General features: G+C 43.6%; 1 protein-coding gene across 3 annotated transcripts in view; it reads right to left on the bottom strand.

Moving 5' to 3' along the window:
* Nucleotides 1-27912, bottom strand: part of SLC8A3 (solute carrier family 8 member A3) — a 170471-nt gene that overhangs the window by 109708 nt on the left and 32851 nt on the right. For all 3 annotated transcript variants that reach the window (XM_083746527.1, XM_083746529.1, XM_083746528.1), the window contains exon 2: nt 21073-22898. In XM_083746527.1, the coding sequence (XP_083602653.1) occupies nt 21073-22841 (1769 nt within the window). In that variant the 5' untranslated portion in view covers nt 22842-22898. The remainder of the gene's footprint in view (nt 1-21072; nt 22899-27912) is intronic.

Here is a 27912-nt window from a genome sequence, read left to right as displayed (position 1 = left end):
TTTAAAGGTCAGCACTAACACTTTGAATTGTGCTCGGAAACTTACTGGGAGCCAATGTAGGTCTTTAAGGCTGTTGATGCAGCCTAGAATAGCATTACCTTTTTTTTGCTGTTGCCTCATGTTAAGCTTGTGGTCCACCAAGACCCCTAGATCCTCTTTACATGTACTGCTATTAAACCAGATGCCTCCCATCTTATATTTGTGCAGCTGGTTCTTCCTGCCTGAGAACCTTATGTTTGTCGCTACTGAAATTCATATTGTTAGTTTGGACCCAGTCATCCAATCTGTTAAGGTCATTTTGAATTCTGATTCTGTCTTCTGAGGCATTAGCTATGCCTCCCAGTAAATTTATTTCATAAAAATTATATGTTGCTTGATTGTAGAAAAAAACACCTCAAAACACTGTTTAGCATGGGAAAAAAATCTCATAGGGGATGGTTGGTGTGAATGAACACAGGAATGAAATGTGTAGAACTGCAGAATGAGCAGGGAAAGGGTGGTACTCCTTTACAGAAGGTTGCTAAAGGGGAAGGGGAAATGTTTTTATTGCCATATATATTCTGCTGTGCATAAGTTAGAGGACTTGACTTTTCAAAGCTACCAATCTAGAAGGTCTGACAGGACACACACAAGTTCTCAAAAACCATCATGCATGCCTTGTGGAATTAAATTTTTAAAATAGGGGAAGATGCACAATGAAATGCAAAATCCTATTTAGAAGAGAAATGGAGGGAAAGTATTATATCTTTTTTTTGTATACATGTTTGTCTGCAAGAGAGGGATAAGGCCATATCCTTCATGAAAAAAGAGAGGGGCTGGGGATAAATACTAAATAGTTCCACAGCTGCAGAGAGGTTAGCTTGAGGTTGATGCTTTAAACGACAAAACTCTGCTAAGAAACCACATCCCTCAAGCAGCCTTGAAGCAATCGCTGACATTTAGATCTGCATCATTTCCTAACAGAGTATGAGCCCCAATGCACTGTGGGTAATCAAAGGTGGTGTGAGGTAGCTGCTTTACAATGTTCAAAGATCACTGCTTTCAGGAAGGGGGTAAATGTTCCATAGCCTGCGATAACTGGAGCATCATTGGGACCAACCCTAAGACGGTCTATCCTGCTTTAAAAAAACACACGATTATGCAGAGTTGTTGAAACAAACCAAAGCTCTCAAGACCCCTTGATCATAGGCATCAACGCAGGCTAGACAGCTGAACCCATCACACTTTCAAACCGAGCACCTCACATTTTTTTCTTCACAAAACCAATTTTTCAAAGCTCATTTACTTTCTGTCCTTAAGAATGGACTACGGCTGTTTCAGTAAGTTAGCCACACAGGAATCCTAACAAGTGCTAATGAGCTTGCTATTTATCTAAATAGACAAATGCGCATAATTATGACAGGCAGGATGAGAGTTGGAAGGAGGGCTTGTACACAACTCCCCATGTGAGCTTCTGCTGGTAGCAGCTTGGTCATGTGTTGTCAGAGATGCTGGCATTGTTCTCCCAGTGCAAGGCTGCCTCCAGGCAGAACTTAACATTTCCCCCTTGGATAAATGATAGACACTTGGTTACATGGGTGGAAGGGATGCACTTGAGGAACACCAATTGGGTGGGGGTTAAATCCGCCCCATGTCTCTGTAAACACCCGTGTCTAAGGAAGGTGACTTTTTTTTGGTCTAACTACACCCTGGAGCGTAGACAGTTTCAAATGCACAGGCTTGATATAAGCACCTAACAGCAAGAAAACAGCACAAAGGAAAGGGTTGAAACACCACAGCTCCAAATTACCACACACCTGTGTGTGTGTGTGTGTGTGTGTGTGTGTGTGTGTGTGTGTGTGTGTCAATTTATCACAGAACTCCCTGTGTAAGATACAGCCTGGCGCTTAATCACATTTCACTTTGATGCTAGAATTCTGCTCCTATGGAAACTGGCTTTTATGGAGACAAATAGATGTGCTCATATCATCTATTATCATATTAATAATGCTCATTGTTACCTTTAAGCTGCCCAGGTCAAAGGCAGATTATTATCCGGCAGTGACCGCCTGCCATTCAACCACTGCCCCCTGCCCCAGTGTAGATTCTGTCAGAGGAAGAGTAATACCCTCTTTCATCTGTTTGCTGTTCTTTGTCCTCCATCTCTCTCCCCACCCACCCACACACCCAGGAAAGGCAAAATAGAAACATCAAAGTATGTACTGAAGGCATGCACACGGGGCATTGTTTGTGGCTGCCAAACATGACATATTGGCAATTTCTGTGCATGTTTTTAATCAGTTTCTGCACATGTTGCTGCTAAGAAAAGCAAACAGCTAAAACACACACTCACACTTTTCTGCTAGACAAAGGGAATTGCAACTGTGATAAGTCCTCTGCCTGACTCTGCACCAACACCCTCTGAACTCCTCCCCAGCCATCTAACCAAATATTAAGATATGTGTGAGCAGCAGACCCCATTAGGAGTGGGTAGATTTTCTGTTTGTGAAGCAGTAGTTTTCTGCTCTGCTTCTCCCCCCATTCCCTTCCTCTTTTCTATTTAAACCCTTGACAATTAGCACTTGATGGATCAAGGGCCTAATTAATAGCAAGCGCTAAGGGAGGTGAAGTGAGCATGTGGGAAGTATGTGAGGAGGAGGAGGAAACAGCTCCCTTAAGCAAAAACTGGCAGCGCAAACAATAAATGAAAACACAGCAGCAATGCCTGCCCTGTGCCAAAGGAGGTGGTAGAAATTGGCACTGGAGAGATTCTGTGATGGCACCATGATGTCGTTGTTTTAGTTTCAAACCACACCTTTCTTTTTAAGGTACATGAGATGCAAAGTATCCCCAAATAGATAACAAACTTCAAATTTGTATTATTTTAGGTGCTACTCAAGGACAATGGCAAGAGCTTCTAAATTCTAGGTGATACAGTGATGAGAGGCAGTCCAATTCAAGATATGGCACCAATGAGAATCCAATATGAGCCTTTCCCCCTTTTTATACATAGGGTGGCCTCAGCAGGTTGCAGGTGCCTGCTCAGTAAAACATTTTTAAAAAAAATATTGCATCATTTAGAAGAATGACAACAAATAAGAAATGACTATTTTGTATCTATTAGATCCAAGAAAATGAATTTCAGATTTAATTGCATTCTTAAGTTAAGAAAAGCCAAGTGGGAATTTGAGTATTTTAACTATGAGATGTTCCCTTATTGCTCAGCCCTTAGATCAGGGATAGGCAACCTAAGGCCAGGGGGCCAGATGCGGCCCAATCACCTTCTCAATCCGGCCCCCGGACGGTCTGGGAATCATGAGTAGAATGTGTCCCTTTATTGAAAATGCACCTCTGGGTTATTTGTGGGACCTGCCTGGTATTTTTACATGAGCAGAATGTGTGCTTTTATTTAAAATGCATCTCTGGGTTATTTGTGGGGCATAGGAATTAGTTATTTCCCCCCAAAAAATATAGTCCGGCCTACCACATGCTCTGAGGGACGGTGGACTAGCCCACAGCTGAAAAAGGTTGCTGACCCCTGCCTTAGATTGTACCTGGAATGAGATTGGGAACAGACCTTGAGTGGCTCCAAAACACAAGTAACCCACACTTACTCTGTTAATATGGGTGGAAGGAAGGGAGGAAGAAAGGAAGGAAGGAAGGAAGGAAGGAAGGAAGGAAGGAAGGAAGGACAGATAACCACACACACAAACAAACCACCTCCTCCAAAACATGAGAACGTTTGTGCTCTAGATCCCTATATGGCTCATCCATCTCACCATGTTGGAAAGGAACACAGGTTTCTGAACTGGAATTCTGGAAATGAGTTCTCCAGAAAAATATAAACTAAACACATAATTTTGTATAACATCCAGAGCTAGGCTGAAGGAGAAGTGTGACATGACTCAGGACTATTTCCGGGGCTATAGAGTGGAGGCTTTGTGTGAAGGAAAGGGGGCTGAAGAAGGTCCGTTTATGCCTTATAGGACAAAAGGTCTGAGATGCCTTGTAGTTTGTGTGAGTGCCCACTCCACAGATCCCCTCTCAATGAATTATTGCTGGCAATTACTATTTCCTGGAATCTGGCACATCTCTGCCAGGAATTTATAGAGAACATTTGCAAAGTAGGTTAGGCTGAGAGTTGAAAATGTTAACATTCTGTTGTCAAACATAGCTTTTGTCCTCAGCTGATTGGGGACATGACCCTTACACGAGGTGCTGTGAGGAAGTGGACAGGGGGCCTCAAATGCACATTGTGCCCCAGCCTTCTTGGTGTTCTGCATACTGTAGCAAGATTAGGAGCTGTCTGTGGACTACAACTCACATCATCGCAGACTACTGGCCAAGGCAGCTGGAGCTGATGGGAGTTGGGACTTCAACAACATCTAAAGAGCTGCAGGTTCACCATTCTGGGTCTAGATATTTTGCTAAATTGGCCCAGCTGGCAGGTGATTTCACAAGTACTCATCCTTAAAGGCTCCCCACTCCCACCTACTTGCTTTCCCTTCTTTTCAAGTGGCTCAGTCCCCAGTTCAGTTCGGCACTGAGATTCAGATCTGCCATCTTCAAGGTCTCTTCATTCAGTATTCTCCCTTCCAGAAAGGAATAGGAGATCTACACACAGCCCTTGCTCATCTTTTTCACGAAAACTGTCTCCATTATCTTTCTATTTGTTTCTTCTTTTTAAAGATAACATTCAGATGACATCCACCTCCCACAGATTAAAACGATTTAAAGGCATATGCTGAATTTCAGGACTAGGACAGTCATGCTAACATATTCATTACAAACTGTGACAGCTACATTCATTCCTGTGATACCTTTTCAGCTGGGTGAGAATTGCAAAGGATGAAAGAACAAACACTGTCTTCCTAGTGTCATTAGAGCAATAGACCCACAGGATAATAGACATTTGAGACATGCTGGGAAGGGAAGCATTTGGAAATGACAAATGAACACATGATTCCATCTTATGCATACAGAAGAAATTAGCACATCTTAAGGGGCTTACTTTGGGCCATTTCACACACTGTCTTGGGGGGGGACTGGTTTCCCACATGGGAACACACTATAAAGATCTGAAGTCATTTGGGAAATCTCTGCAGTACATCAAAAATATCTTTTAAAAACAACCTGTTTTGGTGGTATGAAACATTCTGTTTTCAGAATGCATTATATGGGTACATGCTAAAAACATAACCGCTGAAGTGATGTGCTGTAAGTGGGGAAATGGTTTTGAGCATCCATGGATTTCTTTCTTCTTCTTTTTTTAAATGTATTTTTAATTAATTTTTACATAATAAATTTAAATTCAAACACCATTCACCTCCTCATTTAGGATTCTCTGAATTCATTGACTGCCCTCCGTCCTTCCATGGTTACCATTGCCATTCTTTTTTCCATCTGCTTAACTTATTTTCTCCAATTTGTTTTTTTTTTTAATAGTCCATTTTCCATAGTTTTTTGTACATTACAAGCATTACTCAAATCCTGCCAAAGTTTTTAGTTGTTTACAGTGTTCTCTTAAATACATTATAATTTTTCCCCATTCCTTCTTAAAATTCTTCTCTTCCTGGTTTCAGATTTTTCTAGTCAGTCTCGCCATTTCGGCATAGTCCATCATCTTCATCAGCCATTCCTCTCTGGTTGGAATTTTGTCTTCTTTCCATCTCTGGGTCAGTAGTACAGTGGTACGCTTCAGGTTACATACGCTTCAGGTTACAGACTCCGCTAACCCAGAAATAGTGGTTCAGGTTAAGAACTTTGCTTCAGGATGAGAACAGAAATCGTGCTCCGGCGGCGCAGCAGCAGCAGTAGGAGGCCCCATAGGCTAAAGTGGTGCTTCAGGTTAAGATCAGTTTCAGGTTAAGTACGGACCTCCGGAACGAATTAAATACTTAACCTGAGGTACCACTGTATCCTTGCTGCTGTCGTCGCATACATGAATAATAATTTCTGCTCCCTCAGAATCTCTGTACCTAAAATGCCTAACAAAAAAGCCTCTGGATCCATGGATTTCTTTCTATCCCTGGAAGCCCAGGCTCTTGCAGAGGCCAGGAGCTCTCTGTGCCAACTCAATCCAGCAAGAAGGCCCCAACTGCGTTGCCTGGAGAAGACCTTGCAAATCTCTTTCATGCCTTTGTAGTAGACTACAGTAACATGTTGAAGTGGGGCTGCACTTGATGAGAATTTTAAGGTCTCCCCCAGTGCAGAAAGCAGCAGCCCGTCTTCCGATAGGATAGGTCACTGGAAACACATTCATCCCAAGTTCAGCATCTGAACTGGTTCCTTGTTTCCTTCTGGCACAGATCAAGGTGCTGGTGTGTGCGTGTATTATAGTTTTATTCTTTTTCATTAAAATGTACAAATAAAAGTCAAACATAAAATGTAATAAATGAGTTCCAATCTGTTCCAATAATACAACACAACTTCTTCCACATTGCCTTCAACTATTTATATTCTGTAAGTTTATTAGATTCCTCCGTCCAGCCACAAAACTTAACTACTTTATATATAAGCAAAAAGGAAATTCTTATAACATTGGTAACACTACTATTTTCTTGATATTTAATTCTAATCCAAAACCTATACTGCTTTCCTACAAACAAGCTAACTGAGGCAGGTTCTGCTCCTCTCATTTTAAAGGATAAGTTAATTTGTTCAGCATGAAATTTTGCCAAGTGCTTCTCCATTTGTCCCCAATGGGAGCTGCTTTATTTTTACTTACACACACACACACACACACACACACACACACACACACCCTTGTTGCTACCAATAAATTACCTATCAACTCTCAGCGTTCAGGGCTAATACTGTATTTCATCAAGCTCAATAAAACAATAAATGATCCTTAGCATCTTTCCAAAATTGCCAGATCTTTATACAATATATTTATTCATATAGTCTGGTTGATCTTTTTACCCTTCAACATTCTTCTGATGTATTTACAAACTTCTTTTTAATTTTCCTGCACATGTATAATGCCACTGGTACAAATCCTTATTTTTTTTAATGTTGAAGCACTGCTGCATTTAGAGATACAACAAAAAATGCAACCATTGAGATACTGGGATTATGAACTGCTAGATCAGCTTTCCCCAACCTGGTGCCCTCTGATGCTTTTGACTCTCAAATCCCATCAGTCCCAGCCAGGATAGCCAATGGTCAGGGATGATGGGAGTTGCAGTGCAAGAATACCTGGAATTCACCCAGCTGCTCTAGATATTCCTCCCATATATTAGTATATCTTGAACCCCCATCAATATATTACAGGTACTTGAGAGAGCTTGTTTAGAAGTTCTTAAGTTTACTCTAGGGACGTGGGTGGTGCTGTGGGTTAAACCACAGAGCCTAGGACTTGCCGATCAGGTCGGCAGTTCGAATCCCTGCGACGGTCCCTGCTCCTGCCAACCTAGCAATTCAAAAGCACATCAAAGTGCAAGTAGATAAATAGGTACCGCTCCGGCGGGAAGGTAAACGGCGTTTCCGTGCGCTGCTCTGGTTCGCCAGAAGCGGCTTAGTCATGCTGGCCACATGACCCGGAAGCTGTACGCCGGCTCCCTTGGCCAATAAAGCGAGATGAGCGCCGCAACCCCAGAGTCGGTCACCACTGGACCTAATGGTCAGGGGTCCCTTTACCTTTTTAAGTTTACTCTAAGAGGTCCCGCTATCTTTCTATTCTCTTGGTCAGCTCTCTGCAGTCTCACTATTAAATTCATGATCTGTCTAAACACAGGTAGTCTGTTGCAGCAAAATAACAGTCTTGAGGCACAAGAAGACTTGCACAAATTTTCATGGGCCAATGGACTCCGGGCCATGGCAATTTATGTTATAATGCTTTTGTCAGTCTCTTTGTTGCTCAGACTTCCAGACTGCATGATTTCTCTTATTTATTGGAATGCAATACTTTCATGTTCTTTTTTAAAAAAAATAATACATAAAGGCATATTTCTCCCATGTACTTAAATCACCTGTGCTTCTGCCCACGCTAAACTATTTGTGATGTGATTGTGACTTGTATTAGCTAGAAAGAAAAGGCTAACACATCTCTATGCTTATCCCAAATTCTAACAATAGAGATCCTCTTTCCATTTGCTCTTTCCATACCTTGGCCTCCAAGGGAATGATCAAAACTTCTTGTTCCAAGTTCCAGCACAAGTTATATTTACATGCCTCCAACAGCTGCTAAGGTGACACTCAGCTATGTTTGGCATCTCCACTCCTCCATATAATCAACATTGCAGCAATACCCTTTTCTTTTAGACCAATTAATACATACTTGGTATCTGATTTAGCTTCTTTTGTTGCATAAACACCAGTAAAGTTACTAATAAAGAACAGATATTTCAGTCAGGTTTTCATTTTTAGCACTGCTTTCTGACTCATCCACGAAAGCTTTAACCTTTACCATGTCTGGAAATCTTTGGTTGTCTTATGTAACAATGGCTACCATAATGTAATCCTACTGTATATTGACCGGGTGGGGTGATGGGGAGAAAAGATTCACCGGTGAAGCAATTGCCACATCCTACACCCTTCCATTTCAACACGGGTAGGACATGAGGGAGGAATTTCTTCACGTTCCACTTAGAAATGGGAGGGAATTCATTACACCAGTTTCAGGGCTGGCAGAGAGTTGAACTGGTTCCTAGCACGTATCAGAGAAGCAAAGGGGTTCAGGGTGTGGCATCTCCATCCCTGCCCTATCACCCCTCCATACCTCCTGGCATGCCCAGTTCCCCTCTCCCCTGCCAGCAGAACATCACAGGCAGGACACCTATGACCATGCAACTTCCCATGACCAGGCCAGTGGACTTTGGGCAGCATCCGTATCATCCCACCAGTCTTTCTCTTTCTCTACTGCCAGAGCAACATTCACGCCACTTCCCTGAAGCTCAGTGAGTTTAGAATCGCTCTCCAGATTGTTTTCTGTAACATCTGAAAGATGAATGACCCTGCCGCTTGGGAACCAGGAGGTGGCCAGCCCAACGGACGGCAAGCACGCGCCTTTAACAGGTTTATTCCGCCGGCAGGGATTCCTTTCAGAAGCATTTGGGTAAGTGCTGCACACCACGGAGTTCAATCTGCGCTAAGCAGATTAGTTCTTTACCGGTGAAAGGTTCTGGGCAGCAGGATAGAGTTACTCACCATGTGATATGAGGCGCTTGTCATTAGGTTTCACTGATAGGATATAATTATATGCTCCCTAGAGGGTACTTCTAATTGAATTATAGGGTGTCTCACAAGCATTCTGGGCAGTGGTTAAAAGAAGCTGAGCCGTTCTCTTGCCCAGAAGAAGATAGAGACACACCCCGTAATTAAATTAGAAGTACCCTCCAGGGAGTGTGACCTTACCTCATGAAGTCATTTGTTATAAACACGTCGATTGTTGTTGTTTTTTTAGTTAGCAATCTTAAGATTCACAGATTCCCCTCCCATATCCTCAGCTTGCTTGCCCCTGCTTAAATCTGAGATATGAGCAAGCCTATAGCTATTTTTGCACAGCTCTCTCCTACTCCCTTTCTCCTCCATCCACGATTGTGTCAGAAAGCATGACACTACTGGAGGTGCTATTTTCACCCAGGAACAAAGATTATATATTCTGTCTGCAAATATTGGATGAGGAGTTTAAATGACTAAACTACATGTACAGTTAATTACATACCTGCTACCTGATATTTTCCACCATGCCTTCAATTGAAAACGAGGTTCTCCTGTAATCAAACTGGCTGTGCTGAGTTTGTTTTACACAAAGAAAATAGCGTCCTCTGTCTCAAGGCTCCCACCCCAAACGCTACAAAAAGAGGCTCTTATGTACAGAAAAGTAAGAAAGCTTTATTCAAGGTTTACAATGGCACAGGTCAGGCGACGGATACAGATTTCAAAGGCATGGTTAAAGAGTTCAAGAACAGCATCAGATTCCAACAGCAGACAAAAGCTGCAGAGGTGTCTCAACAAATGGTCACACCCTTCCAGGCAGCTTTTAAAGGCAGTCTTGGGAGACTCTTTCACCTTACAATATGGTGCATTTGGAGGGACATGTGTCTGTTGCTAATGGTGGAAGCTCCTCTGGCTCCTCCTTCCCTCCAGCTGACCAGCCTCCCCTCCCCAGCTGGTCAACACCCTTCCTCAATGCTAGGGAATCTCTACTCCACTCTGTTGATGGAGCAGGACAGGGAGACAGCAGGACTACTGCCCCTCCCTGACATCTAAAGGTGAAGGAGCAAGGCCAGAGTCCTTCTCCTCAGCCTATCCCTGCTGACAGTGCCTTCCAAGCCCTCCTCTTCTTCCTCCTCTGACAGCAATTGTCATCCTAGCCTCCAGTCAGTCGGGATTGTGGGGCTCATGACAGTGCTCCGCCTCAGAGGGGTAGCTGTTAGTCTGTTGTAAAGGAGACAGTGCAAGAGGACAGCTATAAATATGTAGGAAGCCATGACCTGGTTTAACACAAACCTGAACTGCAGTTAACTTAAAAGCAAGGACAGTTATTGCACGACCCTCCATACATTGCTGGACTACAGCTCCCATTCCCCTAACCATTGGACATGTTGGCTGGAGCTCATGGGAGTTGAGAGTTCAACAACCCTCTGGAGGAGGGCTGCAGAGGAAAGGAGAAGATTTCACAATGTGCACCTCAACAGCTGAACCTCAACAGCAATATAAATGAATCTGGGCATACATGGCAAATTTCACTGTGATGCTTTGTGAAAAGAAACTGGAATTGAAAAAGCCAGTGCCCTGGTTTCATGTACTATGAAGCTATTTGCTCAAGTTCAGTGTTAACCACACTGAATATTGGCAACCCGTTTTAATTGCATAGAGATCCCAGAAATGAGCTTTGGGTACCAGTGATGCTTGCATAAAAGATGAGACAATCATTATGAGCCCCCAAAATATTCTGTGGGCCAGAAAGTAATTCCTAGTTTAGCCCACCTTGCCTTATCTCCCCCAACCTCTCCTTTCCATTCAGTCTCCCTCCCTGATCCCCTCCAAATTGCCTCTTCCCATCCCTTTCAAAATAACTGACCCGTCAGGGGCAGCCAGATGCAACAAAGAAGGCCTGATCATCATGACTATTACACCAGTCAACTGACATATGTCAGGAATTCTAGCAACCTTTCCAGCACGATTCCCTCTTAGCCACCCTGTGTATTTCTGTTGCAACAGAAAGTGTGGTATATAAAATACAGATAGGAGCATCTCCACCCTCATCGTTCTGCCTGGACACTGAAGTCCAGCTCTGAGAGCCTTCTCGCAGTTCCCTCACTGCGAGAAGTGAGGTTACAGGGAACCAGGCAGAGGGCAGTAGAGGTGCCCGCCCTGTGAAACGCCCTCCCATCGGATGTCAAAGAAATAAACAACTATCTGACTTTTAGAAGATATCTGAAGGCAGCCCTGATTAGGGAAGTTTTTAATATTTGGTATTTTTTATATTTTATCACATTATTATTATTATTATTATTATTATTATTATTATTATTATTATTTTGGGAGCCGCCCAGAGTGGGCAGGATATAAATATAAATATCATCATCATCACCACCACCAATTATAAAATTCATGATATTGATTTTACCCATCATGAAATGTTGAACCTGCATATTTTAAGATGTTACCTATGTTTCAAGAATTCAACCTTGGGAATTCACTGCCAACTCACTTTATTATGATTATTTTAATTTGTATGCCATTTTATATTACTAGCAATCTCTAAGCATTTATATATTCCAACAAAAATCAACCCATATTACTAATGTTTATTTAAATCTCAACTACCAGAACTTTTAATCTTTAATCTTGTGTGTGCGTTTTTTTTAAAGTTCTTTCCAAATATGGGCAGATCCGATTTTGTACAGCTTACAAGGAATAGATAAAGTTTCATTCAGAATGGGAATGTACACAAGGCTCTGTGAAAGAGGAAAAGCGATGGCATTCCTCATATGTCTTCACAGGCTCCGTCAGCATGATGAGTATCCCATTGTCATTCGTATTGTGTTTTCTTTATTTCTGTTGAGGCTGCCTCCAAAATGAAACTACGCTCCTATTCTTTATTCACCTGCTTATAGGGCGGTAACACCAGTTGCAAGACTTACTGCACTTTCATAAGCTAGAACACTTTCAGCCAGCCTCAAAGTCTTAGGGGCACTTTACATCTTGGCATTGTCCTATCTGCATAGCTGTCAACGTTTCCCCCTTTTTAAGGGAAATTCCCTTATTCCGAATACGATTCCTTGCAAGAAAAGGGAAAAGTTGACAGCTATGCCTGTCAGCTCATTTAAGAACATGGCAACAAAAAATACCCTACTTTTCCATGTATAAGATGAGGTTTTTAAACTCTAAAATAATGTTAAAAATCTGGGGTCATCTTATACATGGGAAGTGTAGAGGGGGGTTGGGCGATTGGTTGCATCTGTGATCAGGAGCTTATCAGCGGTGATTTGGTGGGTGGTTGCATCAAGGGCTGGCTTGGATTGGCTGGTGCTGCGGCAATTGGGTGGGTGATTGGTGGCTGCGTCAAGGGCTGGCTTGGATTGGCTGCTGCTGCGTCCAATTGCTGGCTGCTGTTGGCTTTGGCGACGCGTGCGATTGGCAGAGTTTGTCAGTCGGGTGAGTGATATTTAGCATTCCCCCCCCCCCAAATAAAGCTCAACAACTCAGGACCACCTCTCCCCATTTTCTTAAATTGGAGTCCCGCAAAATAGGGGGCGTGTTATACACGGGGACATGTTATACACAGGAAAATACAGTAATTTTATTCCATGAATACAGTGATTGTATGAGGCACATCAATCCTTATTGTGTGACAAGTCCCCTCCCCCATGTGAAATGAAGACACCGGACACATTATTTAAGGTTAATGGGCATAAAAAGGCCACAACTTTATTGATTACAGGAATTGAAAGGTATTGGCCTTAGGCATTGGCTCCTATCGACTACCCGGCATGGAGACCAGGAAGGGTTATCCATAAGCCGTGGGAGTCCTGTCGAAGTACACCAACTAGGATCCCACGGGTGTCATCGCTCGGGGGCGTGCCGGAGGCCCTTACCTCCCTAGGTTTCGGACAAGGCAACGCCCCCCGGAGTCCTCTACCGGACTACCCTTTTCATTGGGGGAAGGTGATGGTGCTTTCTTCCCCCTTCATTTGCATAACAATTACCCCCACCAATGCCTAACCGCCAATACCGAGGAAGTTGTGACGTTTGCTATGAGGAAGGCAAAAAAACCAAAAGGCTGGAAGTGCGCCAAGTTGGAAAAATTCCTACCAGGCCCCTTGCGGCGACCAACCGGAGTCCATAGCAAGGTCATAGCTAGCTAACCTAGAGGGTGGGTGGGATGGGAAAACCCAATCAGCTGCAACGGGGCAAAGAGGGTGGTCCCCGGGCACGCCTTGCCTTAAATGGGCTAGGCCACGCCTCCCCAGCCTGCCGATTGGCGGGCAGGGTCGCAGGCACGCCCGGGGATTCCCTTGTTCTTGCGGGGGCAAAAGGTCAGCCCCCGCGTGTGCGGGAGGGGGTGTCCCGCAACCCCCTCTCCTCTGAAGTTCGGAAATGGCTTCACAACGAAGTCACCTTTTGAGCAAAAGAACATTGTTGCTGCTATCCATGGTGCTAAATGCATTTGCTCTGGACTGAAACCTTAACTTTAGCATGGAGACCCTCTTTAGTACAACCCAAACTACCAGGTACATAGGAAAGCAACTACTGCTACTCATTGCACATGCTAAATTCAGCTATCTAAGCTGGTGAACAGAAAATGCACCTCACATGCAAAAACCACATTCTTGCAGACTTAGGGTGCAAACACCCCTAGGTCAGGGGCAGCCAAACATATTTTGCTGCCTGAGGCAAAGAACAAGATTGCACCCCTCCTTGTTCCACGTGTGGAAGCTAACTGGCCTGGCTGTTGCATCTTATTTCAACACTGGTGGCAGGATCGCACCCCCCCACTGCGCCTGCAGGTCGTCTAGGGGGTCCAGGACAGGTCACGTAGCATACACAGCTCTGTCCGGCACCAGGGCTTAGGGGGGACAGCAGAGGATGGCCCAGAGTGGTAGAGATGCCCCTACAATACTACTACCAGTAACTATGAGTTGGATCCAAATAATAGCTAGTTTCACAAAAGCTTGCACAAGAGCTTGTGCAAAGGTTTACATAATGCTTTAATATTAAGGATCTAAAGCAGTTCTCATGATTGCACAAGCTCTTTGGATAAACGTTTTCCACATTTCTAAGGGCACTTTTGGATTCAAATCCTTGTAAAACTAGGGTTAACACTGCAGCATGAAGTCTTACATTAGTCTAACAGGAGGTCCTGGCACGTTTCCCATTCAGGGGTGCAATACTCGGTTGGTGGATAATTTAATGACAGTGACGATGTTTGTACTCCCACAGCATATGAGCTTCTGGCACATTTTCTGGCTGTATTAACATATGTACTGGCCTTTTTGCTGGAGCTTTTGAAGATGAGATTTAAATGTAAGGCAGCATCCTTCCCAGACGATATTGGATGAGAAATCAGATCAACAGGTTTGCTCCCCATTAATATCTCCAGAGTCTTATTTAATACCTAAAATGAAAAGGTGTTGGACATTCCGATCCATACTGGAAACGAAAGTTCATTCTGGCAGAAATATATTCAATATGTGAAAATCTAAGGTTAACCACTATCCATTGGCCAGCTTTAACCCACATATGAGGCTCTGCCATCTCAGGGCATTGCCAGATCATCTTGGGACACTCTTTGCGACGCAGTGCAAAGAGTTGTTGCTGCCTCCTTCCCGTCACTTTTGAAGCAGCACAAGCCCTTGGTGTGGCTCATCTGGAAGGAGCACTTGAGATCAAATGCAAGATTTGGTGTAAAGGCACAATATTGTGATATATAACCTTCAGTCTATGCCTTGTTTGGCTTGGTGCAACTGCTCACAGGATTCAGACTGTTCCATTCATGTTAATATAATTTAAGTGCCTTGAGGAATATGGACTTGTCTACTAAAGCACATTCAAAGAAGATTGTGAAGCTCCGGGTAACCTTTTCAAATTATTTAGTCTTTGATCAGACAGACAGACAGACAGACAGACACACACACACACGCATGCATGCATGCATGTGATAGTAAATGGGGCTGTAGAAATATCTAATTCTATATAAAGGAATTTTAGGGATTTTCCTCCCAGCAGCAGATTTCTCTCTGTGTGTGTGTTTATCTGATTGAAAGCCAGTGAAATAAAAATAGATCTTTCCCTACAAAATCTGGAGGGAATGGCTGAGATGGATTTATTTAGGCTGCAAGGCCACAGTAAAGGAGGGCCGATAATTGAATCCTTCTAGCTTTGTAGCAAAGCGATCCTAAACAAAGACCTTTTGCAAACCTGAATGAATGGAAGGGCTCATATCACATGGATGTTTTTGTCTGATCAAAAAAAGTATGCACTCTGCAAATCCAGTGAAATGGAAAGCTAGCCACCTGCAGGAACAAGGTTGGATCTGGACTCTAACCCCAACACATCTATTTTTAATGGGGCAAGGACACCTTTTCAACAATGGCCAACCTTACCTTCTTCTAACCATGAGATCATCAAGCAACACCATCACCTCTAGGCTGAAGTTCAACCTACAGTTATGTATATAAAGAAATATGGGCAAGACCATGAATGAACCAGTATAGCAAAAGCAGATGGGAAGCGCCTTTTTGCCTGCATTTCTAAACATCGATGGATAGATCTCATCTCTGTTCCATGTCACTAAGACACAGGATATAACAAGTTACTTCCTTACCACAGTGAGCAAGAGAACTCTGAAACCAACCACCAATTAGTTGTTTGACCTGAAAAGGGCCATTTTTAATCCACTTTGGGATAGGTTCCCTCTAAGATTATGCAAACACATGGCCCGTGAATTAATCTTACAGCCCTTCCACCACGGGCTGCTAAGAATCCTCTTCACCTATTATCTTCAATGTCAATGTATTTCACTCAAGCTATGGGCGATTTGGGATTCTGGGAGTTTCCCTCATTTGAAGTTGTCACACAAATCTGTTCACACGCCATTCCATTCCCTTCCACCCACCCACCCCTGACAGGATGCCATTTGTCCTTCACATGGACAGTTGGCATGTAATCCCCATCAGCACCTGTCAGCAAAGGCTGTAAGAGGGTAAAGATCAACCCAATGCTTCTCCTGTTTAAGCAATTGTCAGGGTGTCCCATTTCAGAAGACTGATTTCATGCATTCCTGAAACGCCACCACAATCACCTGATCCTAATCTCTAGAAAGCCGCACACAACACACACTGCTCCTCAGCCAGTCAACATGAAAACACCACAAATAATCTCCCCAAGTCATGCCAGCCAATGCACAGCCAATATTCACGCTGAAGTATTTCATACCATAAGTATGTACCATAAGCACTGCATGTCAAAGGGAAAATAGATTTTTTTCTTAGTGATTATTAAATCCTGAAAGAAGGGGAGCTTATCTACAACCTTTGACACATATCCAAGGAGCAGGACATAAAAGTAAATCCAACATTTAACTCCCCCCACCAAAATAAGCTTCCACCATTGTGGAGCCCCTATTATACAAACCTTCAAACATCTATACATGCGGGTACATGACACTGATATTTAGGACCTCTGTGTATCCTGTCTCTCATAAACACAAAACAAACTCCTTGATGAAACCATGCAAGTATCTCAATGTTTTGGATGCATTATTTAAATGGCTTGTCTTCAAACGACTGCAATCTCCTCCCTGGAAGTCCTTAATTGAAAAGGGTCATTTTGTGAAACAAAAAATTATAGAGGAGAAATACTGGCTACGGGAAGCAGACCTCAGCCTGCTTACAAAAAGTTACAGAAGCTGTAATTTAAACTTGGTATGTCAGTAAACTCATAAGAGGGAAATGTGTCTTCTTAACATTATTAATTCCAGGGCACTGACTGTGGTAATCAGAGAATTCCCAAGAGAAGCATGAGAGATGATTCTTAAATAGCTCAGCTGACAATGGGCGGCCCACAATCCCTATAAGTTAGAATCTGATGGGAAGTTGGGAGGTCGGCAGCAGCAGCAAATAAGTGGCAAGGATGTAAGGCAGTGAATGGAGAGAAAGCATCTAGTATTGTCAACATTCAGAATTTACAAACACCCTGCTAGAGACAATGCTGTCTGCAATTATGAAATTCTTTAAAATATACACCTGTAGGTTTCAGAGGCACAAAGCAGTGAAACCATGTAACTTCTACTTAGGCATCTCTATCAAGAATTAGATACAGACTTACTGTCCTTGCTCTAAAGTCATGGCAGCCTCTCAAAACTGGCAACTTATCTGTCACCATATTCCCTTACTAAACCACAATGATGTTATGTCTTAAAGTAGGCAGGCATCTGTACTGAATCAAATATCTGTGGATTACTCTACACTCTTCAGAAATAATCTCTGAAGGGCTCCTCTCCAATTATAAATGGGACTGTTTGAATATAAAGCATGCATGTGAGCCCGTGTGGTGTAGTGGTTAAGAGCGGTAGTCTCGTAATCTGGGGAACCGGGTTCGCGTCCCCGCTCCTCCACATGCAGCTGCTGGGTGACCTTGGGCCAGTCACACTTCTTTGAAGTCTCTCAGCCCCACTCACCCCACAGAGTGTTTGTTGTGGGGGAGGAAGAGAAAGGAGAATGTTAGCCGCTTTGAGACTCCTTAAGGTAGTGATAAAGGGGGATATCAAATCCATAGAACTGGTACACAGATTTGATTAAAAGTTTCATTGGTGGTCACTTCATCCAGTGGGCTAAAAAGTAATAGAATTGTAGAGTTGGAAGGGACAACAAGGGGCATTCAGTTTGATTTGCACCCCCAAATCCTTGCTCATATTCTATGATTAAAAAAAGAGAAAAATAAATCAGCCCAATCCATGAGTGCTTCTTCTGTACTAGTTGCTATGTTTGGAAATCTGCCATGTTGGAAAGCCGTGATGTATGTGCCCTCCAAAACAGCGGCTTGAATTTTAAAATCAATTACTGGAGAAAATGGAACTTCATCTAGCAGGTTCACAGGCATCGCAGTGACAGCACAAGTCCTGCTAAATATATGTAGTTCTCACATTTGCCCTTTGCGGCATCACCTGGGGCAATGTGGCAGCTATTCAATGTTGCAGAATTGGCTCTTGAACTATTAAATGGATTACGTAAAAAAAGAAGAAGAAGAAGAAGATCCAAAGGTCTAATGTGTTTGAGCTTGCTATTTTCCCAAAAGGCACTTCAGTGCATTAACCTGGACTAATGATGGGGATGGAATAAGAGGGATATGAGAAGGGCTGCCTGATGCCCACGTCAACAAGGAGCAGGGGCAGCGGGAAATACTTCCAGTGGCCTGGATGCTCTCCAGTGGCCTAGCACTCCTCACCAGAAGGCAGGATTCTCTGAGCAAGAATAAAGTACATAGGATCTGTAGAGGCTTGAGCACTGCTGTCCTAGACCTCACAGCTACCTGCCAATCAGCTCTGAAGCTGATAGGACAGAGCAGATGGCAGCAGAATTATAGCTGTTGGATGAGGCTAGTGGATCTTCCATAGGCCCCAACCCAATATGGTGGATGGGACTGCTTAAGGGGGGAGCACCAGGGTGCAGACCTCACAGGTCTGTGCATAGCTGTGACCTCATTGCCACCTCAACCTGCCCTATCCCATGCAATGAGCTTGGAGACACTGCTGACAGGAGGATACCACTGTGTCCACCACCACACAAGCCAACACAGCTGCTAGTATGTGGCCAAAATGAACTCAGTTCCATGCTTACTAAGAGGAAGCCTGCAGAGGCAGAGCAACAGTGATGTAAGCTGCACACCATCAACGGGTTGGCACCGGTGGCAGTGTAGAACAGCTGGGTTGTGGGATTTGGATTGCTTGCAGAGTCACAGAAATTAGAACTCCCCTCAATTCCACACTCCTTCAACAAGAGAGTTACACAGAAGATCACCTATCCACCAACAACAGAGAAATAATTTCTCCCAACCCACCTCCCTAAATATGGGTGAGGAAACTTTGACCATACTGGAATTACAGAAGCAATAAGCAAGACCCGGCAGCAGGATCCATCTGCTTCCCACAGAATTGAAGTTTGATTCAGGGGTCTTTTTATTCCCACATTCCACCCAAGATAAACATTTTTAGGGATTCAGCATGGTTTCTTTTCTTTTTAAATATTTTAATGATACACAAACTTTTGCCACTTAAGGAAAAGCATCCTGTGCAATCATCTCTGGTCATTGTCTCCTAAGTGGTAGGCAGTATCTCCAGGACAGAGAAAACTCCATTTCCTGACTCTTGAATTTTTTCCTGTATACCTACTTGATTGAGATCAATTGGGGTGGGGGGCGGTGGGGGACATTTGTGAATGCAGCTAACCTACTGCTGACATGGAAAAGAACTTAGAATTCTAAAGGAAAACAACTTGCAGTTGTAGCTGTTTCGCTTTACCACTCTTTTCTTGTAAATAGAGGTGGTCTTTAGGTTGCATATGACAGGTTTCCATTTGCCTTTTTAAAAAATCTGGCACAGCATCCAGAATCTCCTCCTGAAGGATCAGCTTTTTCCATAATGGAAAATTAGAGAACTATTAATTAAGCATGAAACTGTTAACAAGTATAGTGCATTTTGCTGCGATGTCACTGGACAGTCACAGAAAATGCAATTATATGATTGCGAGTGAAAGAGAAAAATGCCTCTGCCCAGGGGAGACCAAGCCAGACCATTGGAGCACCTAGCTCAGTATGGTCTGTTCCTCTTGCATTCACTAACAAACCCTCACAGTGACAGAGGAATCAACAGAGGCAGGGCAAGTAGAGCAGCATAATAAATCTACTAGAGAGGTTGCTTTAACACAGTGTTTCCCAACCTTGTGCCTCCAGATGTTTTTGGCCTACAACTCCCATCATCCCTGACCACTGGTCTTGCTAGCTAGGGATGATGGGAGTTGTAGGCCAAAAACATCTGGAGGCACAAGGTTGGGAAACACTGCTTTATTTTATAAAGAGGAAGGTATAACAAATTACATGTGTGATTAATAAAGCTGTGTCTGTTTTAAGCTTCAAGCTAAAAGAGATGATTACACTGAAGGCATCTTACAGATTTTTCCACCTTCCAACTATATCTAAAATATCTTGCTAATTTAAACTGTAGATCAGAGGTGGTCATGCTACCAAACCTTAATAGAGGAATGTACATTGCTGTAGACTTGGCTAACAGAAGATTTTGTTTCCAAGAATAATTGCAATGTGCATCATCAAAGATGGTAGAAATCCCTTAGTATGTAAAGGAATTTTATTTGCAGGGGAGCACATGAAAACTGCTTGGGTTTCCTACCATATTTCTTAAAACCTAATTAGAAGCTTTTATCTCTCTCTTGAAGCAACCGATGTGTTACTCAGACTCAAACTGAACTATCATTATTGGGGGGGGAATAGTGATTAATTTGTGGGCTGGAAAGAAGCAGAGGAGAATGTAACTGGTTGGATAAAAAACATTAAAAATTGTATATGAAGAAGTGTGCATGGACACAAAAGCTTATACCCAGAACAAACTTAGTTGGTCTCTAAGGTGCTACTGGACAATTTTTTAATTTATTTTGATTGCGCCAGACCAACATGGCTACCTACCTGAATCTTGTAACTGATTAGATGAACCAGTAAGATCAGGGTATAATGACCAAGGATCTAGTCCTACAACCATAACTCGTTCAATCTGATAATAGCATGTGTCAATGACAATTTACTTGGGGAATATTCCTCTGGACCAAGACCCCAACTTTATTTTGGAATTTAATCTTGTCACAATTTTAACAATACTCAAGTAAAGTTTCAAAGGTATTCCCATTAGGCCGTTAAAGAAGAATGCAGCCCTATTTATTTATTCCTAGGAGGAGAGCAGAAAAGCCCAGATCCTGCTGTAGGGTTCTTGCCTGGGGGGAGATAAGTATGGAGACTAGAGGGAAGGGAGAGAGGACAGTCCATTACATGTTGCCCTTGTTTACCTGTGATGGAAGAAAATTCTGGAGTTAAATAAATAGTTGACCTCTGAAGAAATTAAAGCGAGGTACTTACACAGTTTCATCGTTCTTGAACTCCAGCTCCCCATAAGCATCTTCAAAGTCCTCTCCGCCTCCTTTTGCTGTTCCTTCTACTGTTCTAAAAGGGACTATGACTGTACCTCGGGCACCAGATGTCCTAAGGACTTTCACCTCCATTACCCCAATGCTCTCACTGACATGTATCACGTCACACTCAAAGGTGAAGATGCCCGCATGGTCATCATCTAAGATAGTCACAGTGGCCACATAAGGAGAGGCCAGCATGGCCTTGGGGTATGGCAAGTTATTGAGCTCCGGAGGAGGTTCGTCTGTCTCAACCACCCGCAGGTTGCTGAGGCGCACAAAGAAATGCTCATCTTCCTCAAAGATGTCATCATCAATGATCCCTATAGAGAACTCTTTCTGGGTCTCCCCTGACTTCAAGACAACCGTCCCTTCTGTAAACTCATAGTCAGCCCCCGCATTGGCAGAGCCATCCTCCGTTTTATAGTCCACATAGATTGTCTTGGATATGTCTCCTCCTTTCCGAACGACGGTTAGGAGGACAGCACCACAGTTCTCCAGACACTGGTAGGAGCAAGGGTCAAAACAAATTTTTGAGATAAAGTCCTCTGGTTCCTCTGGCTGCACCTCATGCAAGCTAGCACTCCTCTTGGCTTGCTCAGCTGCATGCTTTTTAAGGATATTTCCTGCTCCGGTCATCATCCTGGTGGCCTGAATTCGATAGAATGCTCTGCTCTTTTGCTGATGAGATAAGGCATAGTAATTGGCCATTTCCACCAGCTGGTCTAAGTCTTTCTCTGGGTGTTTTTGCTTCAGATCCTTGAGAATCCGGATCATCTCTTTGCGAGACTCGTCCACCTCTTTCCCCTCCATAGGCACTAGGTTTCCATCCAGAAAGTGAGAGTTCATCATCTTACCGTCCATTTCAATCCCTTTGGGGTGCTCCCCCTCAGTCTCAATGATAATACCTCTGTGCTTGTCAGTACGGTACTTTTTGTGCATATACTTGTAGAAGAACAGCCTTCTGTCTGCTATCCAAGCCAGGAGGACACAAACAGGGAAGAAAAACAGAGTGAGGAGGCCTTCCCATACCTGGACCACACCTGGAGAGAAAACCGCAAGGATCATGTATAACCAGATATAGGCGAAGATGCTCCAAGCCGCAGTGACAAAGAAGACCCTCAAATGCTTTATCTTCCTCACCTCGCCATCAGGAATGACATAGACACAGATGGCTATGATAATAAACATATTGAAAGCTGCACTGCCAACTATGGTTGAAGGTCCCAGATCACCAGCAATGAATCCATGGCCACAGACCTCTATCAATGACAGGAGGATCTCAGGAGCAGAGGAACCAAGAGCCATGAGGGTCAAATTGGAAACAGTTTCATTCCAAACTCGGATGGTGGTGGTGGTGGTTTCTCCATTGGGTTTCCTGATGGTAACCTCTTTCTCTTGCGAAGTAATGACCTCTATGGATGCCATGAAGCGATCGGCAATGATGGAGACTCCGAGGAACATATAGATCAGCGCCACAAAGTAAACAATAACCCTGGCAATTTTGTCCCCCAGAGATGGGTTTTCTGGGTACCATATTGGCAAGATAACACCCTCCTTGCACACTGAGGAACCTGAGCATGTACTGTTTTGTCCTATGCTGGCTGGATCTGCCCCCGTGCCAGCGTCCACCTGCAGACCATGTAAAAAAAGGACAAAAGTAATGAGCCCAAAACGGAGGAAGGCTGAGCTGACAGGTTGCAACCTTAACCACGCCATACACAAGATTTAGCTTCTACTGTCCAGAGGCAACAGTCTTCTTTCCAGGTTAAGAACCTGCAACAGAAAAGAATGAGAAGTATGAGATGGAAGAAAACAACAGAAAGCTGTTTCGTACATAAACAAAGTGTTTCACTGTTATTCACCTCAAGTCACATCTACTTATTAAGTACACATGGAAACAGCAACAATATCTGGAGGTGTTTATGCAGCGCAGGCAAAATTGTAGCACTGATGAGCAAAAAATTCAGAGGCCAAATGTTTACACAGATCCCACAGTGACTAACAGTATAGTTAATTTAGACACCAGTCTCTGGATTGTAATAAACAAAATCTGCCCTTATTCCCTTATGGGGGACACAGGAGCCCTTATAGAGTCCTTTGTAGGTTCTCCATCAGCAGGAGAAAATAACAGAGGCCAATCAGAGAATACTGAGAAGCAAAGCAGCTAGTAAGCCTGATCTTTATTGAACTGTTGCAACAGGGTGCTCCCCTCAAACACAGGAAAGGAGGAGGACCCAGAACCAAGGTGTGTCTGCCCTTATATAGACATTTTAAATTGCCTTCCCCGGAGCTCAAGACCACCCCTCCATACATCATACATACATCACAGAAGGGGTGTAACCCAAGACAACCACCCCACAAACATCATACCTGCATCACAGAAAAGGTGGTCTACAACAGAAATTTGCTGTTGTACAGCAAATCACAGAAAATGTGGTCTACAACAGAATGTTGCTGTTTTTCCTGTCTGTCAGGTTATCTGATAATGCCTTATCTGATTGCTTTTCCTGGTAGTCTGGCCATTCCTTTGAGATGGTGATTTCCCAATTCCCGAGACAATGGGAAGGTTTCCTCACCCCCTCCCTCCTTGCAGAGAAAACATTTGGTCAGTTTGGGAGTCAAAATGGTTTCAGGGCAGTCTTCCTGTGCTGCTCCAGACATGTGGTCCACATAGCTATGTACATGCTTGGTTGGTACATTTATAAACATTTATTATATATATAAGTCCTTAAATTTTTAATTTCAGGATGAAAACAGTTACCAAATGGAAACTGAATTATTATCAAGGAAACTCTACCGCAAGGGTCAATCCTACCATGATGCAGATAGAGGTGAAAAAATTGCAGCTACGTGCAACCCAATCCTATCCATATCTATTAAGTCCAGTGAGACTTACTCCTAGGTAAGTCTGTATAGGGCTGGATGCAAATCTCCCACTTCCACGGGGGCACACAGGGAATACTACTTCTTTCCCGCCACAGAAATAAACTTCCTGGTTTATTTTGAAGCTATTTGGGGATTTTTCCTCATGTGTTTGTGAGAGTTCTCAGATTTCTCTATATCACTTGTCAATCACTGTTCTGAATTTATTCATTGGCTATCAACACTGGAAGGTGAGGATATGCTCATTTCTCCCATCATCCCTAGCTAACAGGACCAGTGATCAGAGATGTTGGGAATTGTAGTCCAAAAACAGCTAGAGACCCAAGTTTGGGGAACAAACTAGACTAGATGACTCTAGTCTAAAGTTCTATGATTCTATGGCCAGTATATGGCTAATCTAGCACCTTTAGGAAACTACCCAGTCCAACGGTGGTAACCTCCGTTTAAGAACAATTTGCTTTACAAACTCCACAAAACCAGAAATAGTGTCTTTGCTTGTGAACTTTACCTCGGTCTAAAAACGGAACCAAACGGTGGAAGGGCACCGGCGGCGGGAGGCCTCATTAGGGAAAGCGTGCCACAGTTTAAGAACGGTTTCAGTTTAAGAATAGACTTCCGGAATGGATTACGTTCGTAAACTGAGGTACATGGATCCTCTGCATGTTCCAACAACAACCAAAACTCTTAAAAATCACTTTGCCTATATTTTCAGTGTCAAGGGGGAAAGGATCCCTGGGGAAAGGAAAGGACCTGCAATAGCATGGAGCCGATCACTCACAAAGAGACTTTGGCCCAACTTCTGCCTCTCAGTCCAGTCCACATATATCCCAAAACAGAGCTGAGGGAGGAAACAGAGAGAACTTACACTTCTCTGAACAATCTGAGCAGCAAACTCAAAGCCTAGTTCTTATTACTTCTGCTGTGAGCTACTCATTGCTGCAAAGCTGTATCTATAATTTGCCGACACATAAATCTGAATAAGCCCACCTGCAGGCTCTAGTGGCACATGTCACACATTCTGAACCTCTCACTAGCGCGGTTAGAAGAGATTCCAAGAACGCTGTGCACATGGCCAGAGTTAAATAGTTTATATGCATAATTGTAGACCAGAAATGTCTCAAATGACTAAAGAATTTGCAGCGCTGAGTATATTCCAGGAATCGTTTGAATGTTATCAGTGTGAACAGATGCATCACAAATGGCAGGTTTATCATCATGTTGTGTCATTCGCTTCTACCCCCAAGCAGGCATAATCTGTTCAATATCAGCAACGACCAATAATTTTTTTATAAGCTTTCAGATAAGTATATATAATGACAAGCAAAACAGGAAGAAAAGAACGAACAGCGACTGCAAATGAACAACAACAAAAAGACCCACCAGGCCTGAAAAATGGAGAGAATTGATTTTGTGGTATCAGAATCACAAATCCATATCAGACATCCTTGGGATAGATGAGGACAGAAAGAAGTAACACATCTCCTTGGCATTACACAGATTAATTCAGACATGACATATTCTTTCTGCCTAGCTCTCTGAAAGCCTAGTTATTTATTTCCTTTTCTAATTTGGACCTGACTTTTGGTGTTAGTCTAGGCCAGGGGTCTGCAACCTTTAAGACAAAAAGAGCCACTTGGACCCGTTTCCGAAGGAAAAAAACTGGGAGTCGCAAACATGCGCGCCGCTGCCAGCGGGCGGGAAGGTGACGTCGGGATGGTGCGTGACTAACGCACACACTGCCCCCATGCGGCGTCACAGCCAGTACAGCGCCTGCCACAGTGGGGAGTGTTGGAGCGCACAATGCGCCTCCTCCCCTCGCTAGTATCCGCCCCGGAGCCGTGGCAAAGGTGTAAAAGAGCCACATGCAGCTCCGGAGCCGCGGGTTGCTGACCCCTGGTCTAGGCAGAGAGAAGCTAAGGTTGTAAAACGGATTCTGGGGCCAACCTTGCAAGCCCTGACTCAAATTAATCACTGTAGATAAATGTTTCTGCAAGGTACCATGACGACCAGCATTTAAGACAGGGGCATCCTTTTCTGTATCCATGTAGAATACAGCGCCTGGTTGGGGGGGGGGGGTTGAAGATCACTGTCCTCCTAAGTCAGTGTGGTGTAGTGGTTAAGAGTGGTGGACTCATAATCTGGTGAGCCAGGTTCCCTTTCCTTCTCCTCCACATGCAGCTGCTGGGTGACCTTGGGCCAGTCACACTTCTCTGAAGTCTCTCAGCCCCACTCACCTTACAGAGTGTTTGTTGTGGGGGAGGAAGAGAAAAGGAGAATGTTAGCTGCTTTGAGACTCCTTAGGGTAGTGATAAAGCGGGATATCAAATCCAAACTCTTCTTCTTCTTCTTCCCGAGGCAGAAAAATATGTGGCTGCATAGATATGCAACATTCCACATGGGGGAACCATGTGGCCACACCCAATAGGTTTTTTTATACCCCACAAACCTCTCAAAAAACTGTTGTTAGTTTTGTGTGTGTGCTGTCCTACAGGTCCCCTGCTGTGATACCATGATACCAAAAAGGATGGGGTTTTTTTATAAAAAAAACAACCCCCAATTGCATTTTTACACTTTTTATTGATTTTAATCCCCACACTGATTATTGATTTTAATCCCCACCCCAAGACTTGCCTTTGAGGTGGTCTGGAGTCAATATACAAATGTAGCTGAGCAGAGAAAAATCTACTTAATAACATGCTTGTCACCTGATGTGATGGTGACCTGCATGTGTGAACTGTCCGATCTAACACCACAGATGGATCTTCTTTATCACATTACCAGAAGCAGAAGGGTTTTCAGTGGTGTGAGTTTACACGTTCAAGCTGCATGTTATACAGTGTCAACTAATCAAGTGGGGGGGGAGGACTCGAGCAGCGCACATGCATGTGTGAACTGAAGAGGTGCTGCTCAGTAGAGAAAGGACTGCAGGAAAGTTACAATCTCATGGCCAGCACAGGTTTAACACCACAGGCAGAACTTGCATCTCAGATACAAAAACAGTTCACGTGGTAATTTACAGTTCACATGTTCATCTTACGTCTAAAACAAGTATGTGAATGCATACAGTGGTGCCTCGCAAGACGAAATTAATTTGTTCCGTGAGGCTCTTCATATAGCGTTTTTTTCGTATTGCGAAGCAAGCCCATTGACAGCTTAGCAGATTAGCGCTATTAGCGGTTTAGCGGCTTTTAGCGATCAGCTGTTAAGCAGCTTATCAGCGGATCAGCTGATAAACAGCTTAGCGCCTTAGGAAAAGGGGGGGGAGGGAAAAAAAACCCAAAGGAACTCGCAAGACATTTTCGTCTTGCGAAGCAAGCCCATAGGGAAATTCGTTTTGCAAAGCGCCTCCAAAACGGAAAACCCTTTCGTCTAGCGGGTTTTCCATCTTGCGAGGCGTTCGTCTTGCGGGGCACCACTGTACGTGATCCCACTTCTCAACGGTTTCAGTTGTTTTTAGATGGATTTGGAAAGAGAGAAATAGCAATGTTTTAATTGGCCAGGAGAATTTGTTTCCCACAGATCAGGGCAAAGAGATGGAAGAGGAAAAGTTGAAGGGGTAAGCTGTCACTTGCGTAGGTGCCACACAAATCGTGCTATTCATGGGAATAGGGGATCCTCTCTCCCATTGATTCAAAAACTCTGCATCAGAACAGAAATGTCTATCTTGTTGGCCTGCTTTTAAAACTGACCTCATACGAAAATTGTCCTTCTGGTTAAAAGGCAGCTGTATGAGTTTGAGAGTCTTTGCATTAACAATATACTGCGGAATTAATTACCGGCTTCTGTTTCTAAGCTGAGAGGTAGAAGCAGCAGAGCCTCCTGTTTTCGTGGGCTTTGTTCAAAGCAAGAGAGCAAGATCAAAAGATCGGGTGTGTTTTGTGTACCCTGTGCAGAAAGACTCACC

Source organism: Podarcis gaigeae (genome assembly GCF_964106915.1).
Source record: "Podarcis gaigeae genome assembly, chromosome: 1".
Classification (NCBI taxonomy): domain Eukaryota; kingdom Metazoa; phylum Chordata; class Lepidosauria; order Squamata; family Lacertidae; genus Podarcis; species Podarcis gaigeae.
This window is presented reverse-complemented; position numbering and strand designations above follow the sequence as displayed.